Genomic DNA, 7,353 nt, shown 5'->3' on the forward strand with positions numbered 1-7,353 from the left:
GTTTCTTTTTCTTATAATAAGGCATGTTTGTATTCTGGTTTCTCCTTCCTAATTGTTTTCATTTTTGGACTTTTTTGCTCGAGGTGGGCTAATGATTTAAAGTGAAGTGACTTTTAATGGGTTTGAGAGCTCCACAACTTCGTCTAAACTATTCATGGAGAATAGGTTGAGAAGGAAAAATAAATAAAAGAAAAAATTGAAGTTTTATGTGTTGAGTGTAGCTAGAAAGGAGTACTTTTTTTTTTTTTTTTTGCACGAGTGGGTATTATGTATGCATGAGTTATGTGTATGTATCTTCCGTACCTTGGTGTGTTTTATTTTTCATATTTTAGAAGTGTGACGAAATGTTGGTAATTTGGTTGTGGTGCTCCATTCATGGTTTATGGGAGTAGAAGATTAGATGCATGAGATCTAATCTAGTGCAAAAATCTGCCAGAGAGATTTTTCCTCGATCACTAGATTGCTTTCTATTCAAATCCTCATATTTGTGGTTGTCAATAAAGACTGAAAATTGCATCATATTGATGCTAAAAATTCCTTTATCTATAATGATTTTTCTGAGGAGGTATATAGAGCAACTTTTGGGGTTTGTTGCTAAGGGAGAGTAGTATGGTGTGTAGGTTGAATAAAGAAATTTATGACAAAATATCTTGTTCAAAATATCGGGTGGGAGGGGAAGTCTGACTCTTCTTCTCCTAGCTTCTCTTAGAACAGACAAAATATCTCTTATATAATTTCTTTACTTATTTTTAGCACGACATTTTGAATGATGCATTATTACAACTGAAGTATCTCATGTTTTAACATATTTGATATTTTCAGTGTAGATAAGTTTATGTCCATGTGTTGTGTACCTAGCCAATACTACCCAATAGACCGACCTGGTAGGTAGTGAAAAACGAAGTACTTAACCCAGGATCCCATAATCGTTTTTGGCCCACAACACCATGCCTCCATCTTTGCATACTCAAGAACTATTCCGATCTGATATATTGCATGGGGAAGTTCTAGAAATTGGTTTTATCCATCAAGTCACTCCTTTCTAATCTCCCACTTGTTTCAAAATGAGTAGAACACAAAACTTCTTATCTTCTTTTGACTTGCATTTTCCAACGTGCTTCTTGTTAGCCCATGTGTTTTAATGTTGACTTGAGTACAAAATCAACTTTCTTATTCTCTTTTGATGTCCTTTTAGTTTTGTTATTGACTTGTATTTTCCAATATGCTCTTCCCTATCAATGCTTAGGGACTTTCACTAAGGCTTCCTTTGTCACTAGAAGAAAGAAAGAAGGTGGGTGGGTGGCACCCCCTCTCTAACTCTCATTCATAAGAGGGGCTTTGCTCCACCCTCCCCTTTCCCCCTATAGTTAGTTATGCAGGTTGGTATGGAAGACAATGACACTTTCCCCAATAGTTGAAAGGAAGAGGAAGGGGAGCCCTACCTCCCCAACATTATTTTGAGTTAATCAATGAAATCGATTGAATCAAGTTTAATCAAATCCAATCACATTAAAGTATTAGTTTTTTATAACACACTACAAGAAAATTGGTTTACCCTAACAAAGAGTGAATTTTTATTCGTTGGAGGTATTCTATGAGGGAATTTTAAAATTTGTTGTTAGAAAAGAACTCTGCTAGGAAATTTAATTTACGGGCAAAGTGTTACCTCTTTTAGTAAAAATAATATTTCTCACATGAATTTTTCATCCCGCAAAGCTTCTTTTCTAGTCGAATTATGTTTTAAAATGATAAAAAAATTATAAAAAAAAATTGAAATTCGTTAGAAAAGACATTTTTCAATGAATTTGGTTTTTGTTGGATGGGATGTTAACATATTTTTAAGTTAATTTTAAATTTCGTTGGAAAAGGACTCAGTTGTAGTAAATTTCAAAATTCGTTGGTATAGTAAATCAGGGTTTCTTCTTTCATCTTCATCCTCTTTTTTTTGCCATCGTGCCACTACCTTCGTGTCACCGCTCCCACCACCGGTTTGCTATCATCGCGCTACTCTTCCTACACCTATGTGCTCATTTGTAGCCATCACATTGATGAAGAAGATGAAGAAATCCAACTAGACAATGATGATTTGAATAGTTTTCCATGGTTAATGATGTTTATGTGCTACCATGTATGTCTATCTATTTATTTGAAATTTAGTGGTGTTATTGTTTTTTATTGATAACATGGTTGATATCAAGAATGATTATGAAGGTCATTTTAATCTTACCTCATCTGAGGATAGTCTCTCAATCGTGCTAAGTCAACAAAAGTGTATTTCCTCAATTTAGAAACATTCCTAAGTAAATTTTAAAATGTTACAAAACAAAGGCTTCAACATATCATTCATGAGGAGATGGAATGTTTTAAACTTGATTTTCTTATTGAGTTATGATAACATTCATAAAATGTGTGTTGTTCCTCATTGAGTTCAAGATATAAATTAAACCTTTGCACAACCAACAAGACTTATACTAACAAACTAATGGGTTGGTAATGTCTTTCTACTAACTCCAAAATTATTTTTCCAAGTGTCTACATTAGCATAAATTGAACAGGACCAAATCCAATTGCTATAGTTTATGGTACACCAAACCTAAAAAAAATTCAATTCGGTAAAATTGAGATGAATCGATCGGACCCGTTTGTTTCTAACTCTTATCAGATGTCTAAGATAACAACATTTCGCATGTTTCGCACCAAATGGTTTTTTGAATCATCTATCTTATTTTAAAATCATAAAAAAACATACTAATGCTGAATAATATAAATAAAATAGAATTATAAAATATTATAAAATAATAAAATATCTTTATAATATTAAAAAAAGTATTTTTTTAGGTCGGATATGTATTATATAGAAGTATCCTTGATGGGTCGAGGGGAAGAGAGGATTTACATCACAATTTTGACAAAACGTCTTGATATTATTTACTCAAAATATCGTCCATGTTTTTGACTTTCTGAAGTTTCTCGTGTAGAGCGCCCAATTGATACAGTAAAGAAAAAAAAAGCTGACATGACATTTTTACGAGCATGCAATCTGCTCAGGATCATAATACCCTTTTTATTCTTTTTTATCCGCTTAACGAATTTGGAACCAAGACTTCAAAACGATGTTTCTCTGTATTTCAACTTGATAATGGAATTTTACAAAGCGAGCAGCGAGCATTACAATATTTCGGAAATTTCTTTTTTCTTTAGACCTCATGCAAAATTGGGTTATTTACATGGAAGCACAAGGTCTGTTCGATGATTTGATCTACAGCCGCTTGTTACACCAGGTCAAGGGTGATTAGAAAAAAAAAAAAAAAAAGGGAAAAGAAGGTCAAATGGTTTCTTCACGATCTCTGTTGCGTTCTTCCGACGAGGACGAAATGGGAGTTGTTGAAAATGTCGGTTTCCTTGGCCGTCTTCCATTGGTGGGCGATGTCTCCAGCTATTTTAATGGCGTCCGCGGACGCACCCAGCAGACCCCGCCTTGTGAACCCCACTGTGTACAGCCCGTTCTCCCCTTTCCACCCGTTGGGGAACGGCGTCTTTGGCATCCCTTCTTCCGTGAAGAAATCGCTTCCCTGAAAATACACACACTAGGGTTATGTTCTCGTGAACGTGGAGAAGAAGGACATGTGAAAATACCCGTTCTGAAGAATGATTTAGTTTCAGAGGGAGGGTAATAGTGTTACGTGAACAGAATCTTTAATGGGGAAGATTCATTGATGAATCTTTTTTCCTCTTTTTCTGAATGAAAGGTGACTTTCTCTTTCGGAAAATCCTGCATTAAAAACCCCGACTTTTTAATCGAATGAGAGCAGTGACGTCAAGTCTTGGAGAAAAAGAAAACAGATACGGTGGTGACTGTCGTCTTAAAAATCTACCCACAACTACTCCCCCCCTCCCCGACTCTTTCACTGGAAAAAAACCAGCAAATAAGGAAGGAGAAAAAGCCCAAGTTTTCCCAAAACAGAAACTTCCCCTTTGGAAACGCCCCAGTCAACTGTAAAAACGGGTTCGCCTTTTTCTTTTCTTTCCCGAACGATGTAGGAAAAGAAAAAAAAGTATCACTGTACGCGTCCTCGTGCATATCCCTGAGAATGACGATGAAGCAGCAGAAATAAAAAAAAAACACACACTAGGGAAGGTGACGCTTACCTTGAGCCAAGAAGGAACGTTGCTCTTATACCCCGTCGCCAAGATGATCGAATCGAACTCTTTCTCTTGTCCGTCTACGAATTTGGCTCCTTTCTTTGTGATTTCTCTCACGCCTTCCATCACCTGCAAAGGCGGTAAAACCCAATCAGCCAAACGAGTCCACCACCAGAACTCGTGACGCTCAGCCTACCCTTTTAGCTCCAAACCAGTAAAAGAAAGAAAGGAAAAGCCTTGCTTGTGAACATAAAACCAGACACGAACAAAACAAGTCCCCAACTTGGGTGCAGTTCCATGTGTGCACTAAAAGCCCACTAACCTTGATTTTTCCGGATTTTATTGCCGAAAGAGCTCCAACGTCGAGGACGGGTGTCTTGCCGGTGACGTTTTTGAGCTCGATCGGACCAGTTTTGGGCCGTCGGAGACCCAAACGGTCGGTGTTGCCTAGTGTGAAATTTGCAACCAGTAGAAGAGATTTATCTACCAGTCTCAGAGGCAGCCACTTGAGAAGCGCCATCGCTATTCCGAAGGTGGAGAAGCCAAACATCTCTCTTGGTAGAACGTGCACCTGTATCCATTACAAAGCTTGAGTTAAAAAGACAGCAGGAAAGGTGATATTTCCAAAACTAAAATAACACACGAAGAACCTCTGGTTAGAGTCACCCAGGAAAGAGAAAAGAGTTAGCAGCAGCAGCAGCAGCAGCAAATACTTAATACGGTAAGGGTAGCAAATTAAAGAAACGGAAGCGAAGACAAGTTGTATTCAGAAATAAAGAAAACAAAACAAATATTCCAAACTAGGCCAGAAATTTTTACTATCTGACATCACAAGCACCCAAAGAAAATCCAAAGAAATAATAGAAAAGAGCAGAAAGAAGAATAGGTTAAACAGTCCAGACAAGACTAGCTCCAGCTCCGGCTTCTCGTGTACACAATATTAAATCACAGACTCCAGAAAAAAGATTTTTAAAAACGGATTGAACAGACGGTAGTAACCGAGAGAAGTGTTGCTGCTCGACGATTATAATGTATCAGATAGATGAGAATTCTCGAAACTTACTGTGCTTCTAGCCACCATATAAGGGTTCGCATTGTGGCCGCAAAGGTCCAAACTGACTTCCATCCCCGAATTCCCACATCCAACAACCAGAACCTTCTGCTCTTCAAAATCGGCACCGCTCTTATACACGCTCGTATGGATGACCGGCCCGTGAAACTTCTCAATCCCTGAAATCTCAGGAATGACAGGTTCAGCGTTCTCGCCGGTAGCGACGATCAACCAGCGAGACATGTACTCCACGGCTTGGGTTCTGATCCTCCAGACACCCAGACCCTGATCGAACTCGGCGCTCGAGACCGACTGCCCGAACCTGGGTTTGATGGAAAAATTAGCAGCGTAGGACTCCATGTAAGAGATGAACTGCTGCTTGGACGGGTACTTTGGGAAATCTTCCGGGAAGCTCATCAGCGGCAACTCGCAAAACTGCTTGGGAAGGTGAAGCTTCAAGCGTTGGTAAGTCCGTTGCTGCCAGAGCGAGGCGATACAGTTGGTCTTCTCCAGGAGGAGGGAAGGGACCCCAGTCTGTGCAAGTAGAGCAGCGACGGCGAGGCCGGACGGGCCCGCACCGACGACGATGGGTCCGTGGGACCACTCACGTCTTAGGAGGTGCTCCTCTCTGCAACAACCCATGGACGTCGCGAAGAAGGAGAAGAAGAAAAGCCGGGTGAAGCTATGCAGTGATTCTGCGAAAGAAGAGGAAGCGAACTGGGTAGGGAAGGAGGAGGAGTAATTAGGATATTTATAAAGGGAATAAGGGAGGAGATGGTTGGGAGTAGTGAGGGGTTCGCAATCGTAGTTGGGAATGCGGGGAAGAGGGAAGGGAGGAGGAGGAGAGGGGGGTGGCGTGACTGTTAAGGAAAGGATTCGGTTCTGTTTCTCAAGGCTCTTCTTTCAGCTCCATCTGCAGAGTGAAGGATGTAGACATGGGGGACGGGGGGAGAAATAAATAGAGGCACCCACGGAGTTCAATGACCGCACAAAGTGACGGAAATTACGAGGTTACCCTCAGCGCCCCTGAACCGGATTCACAACACGTCATCATCCTTTGGTTGCATGGTCGGGAGTACAGGTGGCATTGAACCAAGTTGGTTTGCGAGTGACTCGAGCTTAACTCGGTTCCGGTTTGGTTCGATTTGATTTATTTGAGTCTCGTTTGAGTTAATGAGCCGAGCTCGACCGAACCATGATTCGGTTCAAAAATTCGCGAACCGACTCGTTAACTTAACGAGGGTTTGGGATTGAGAGGCAGGAGTCGCGAGCAGGACTTTGATTTTCCTTCGATTTTTTCCTCCCCTCATTTGCTATCACCGAGCCCTCTTGTCCGTTGTTGTGGCCTCTTCCGTTGCCGTCGACAACTACTTGTTGGCCGCTTTCGTAGCAAACTCCCCTACCCTCGCGTTGTCTCAGTAGCCGCTGCCTTCACTGCTCCCCAATGGAATTCCCCAACTAGGCGGTAACCTTCTTGAACGCAGCGGCGGGGATGATGGTGAAGACTTGTTTCATGATGCTATTGATGCGACATTTGACAACCAGGGTGAGTGCCTTGTCCAGAGCTTGCTCCGTCTCATCAATGATCCGGCGCAAGGGTTGCTCATAAAGGTTAGAGCTAGCGCTGACCGCCTGCCTGAGCAACGTCGCCAACTTCTCCGTCTTGGTTTTGCGCTCGACGCACTCCGCCTTAAAATTGGAGACGTCGTCTGCCCCTTTGGACACTTGGTCTGCCGACTAGATGGGCTTCACCAAGATTTGCTTCACGATTTCAGCCATGGCGAAAACCCAAACAAAACAAAAAATCTTGATGATTCCCCTATTCCCACACAAATCAACAAATCACACAAGCAACAATGATCCTCACGACCCTCATATCACAATAATCACATTTATCAAGAAAAGACGCTCAAAAAGAAAGAAATAATTGCAATAAAAAGCAAGCAAGAAGAAAAATAAAGGTATCGATCAAATTTTTTGAGTCCTCACACCCTCTTTTCTTTTCCTTTCTAGGCCGAGAAAGAAGATCTACAACTTCCAATTTTGGGTTTTCTCAACCCTACAACGATGGAAAGCGAATGTTCATTCGCTTGTCTGAGGGGGGGAGGGGGACGACTAGGGAGAAGGAGAGAGGCATAACTGGCAAAGAGGGTTCAATG

General features: G+C 41.0%; 1 protein-coding gene across 1 annotated transcript; it reads right to left on the reverse strand.

Annotated features, from left to right (window-relative positions):
• Positions 1–3,116: 3,116 nt before the first annotated feature.
• LOC137949702 (probable indole-3-pyruvate monooxygenase YUCCA4) lies at positions 3,117–6,095 on the reverse strand. The gene is made up of 4 exons (XM_068795850.1): positions 5,207–6,095; positions 4,466–4,714; positions 4,150–4,272; positions 3,117–3,572 (listed from the first exon to the last, which is right to left on the reverse strand). The coding sequence occupies exons 1-4, from the start codon at positions 5,834–5,836 to the stop codon at positions 3,339–3,341; spliced, it is 1,236 nt and encodes a 411-aa protein (XP_068651951.1). The 5' UTR covers positions 5,837–6,095; the 3' UTR covers positions 3,117–3,338.
• Positions 6,096–7,353: the final 1,258 nt, after the last annotated feature.

Source organism: Aristolochia californica, unplaced genomic scaffold (genome assembly GCF_029961685.1).
Source record: "Aristolochia californica isolate CCGP_79_NKW_82.1479 unplaced genomic scaffold, dmAriCali1.0.hap1 SCAF_14, whole genome shotgun sequence".
Lineage (NCBI taxonomy): Eukaryota > Viridiplantae > Streptophyta > Magnoliopsida > Piperales > Aristolochiaceae > Aristolochia > Aristolochia californica.

Coding starts and splice junctions, on each gene's coding strand:
- LOC137949702 (XM_068795850.1), bottom strand. CDS start 5,836: ATGGGTTGTTGCAGAGAGGAGCACCTCCTAAGACGTGAGTGGTCCCAC. Junction 4,715..5,206: donor ATATGGTGGCTAGAAGCACA/GTAAGTTTCGAG, acceptor TAATGGATACAG/GTGCACGTTCTACCAAGAGA. Junction 3,573..4,149: donor ACGTTCCTTCTTGGCTCAAG/GTAAGCGTCACC, acceptor GTGTATTTTCAG/GGAAGCGATTTCTTCACGGA.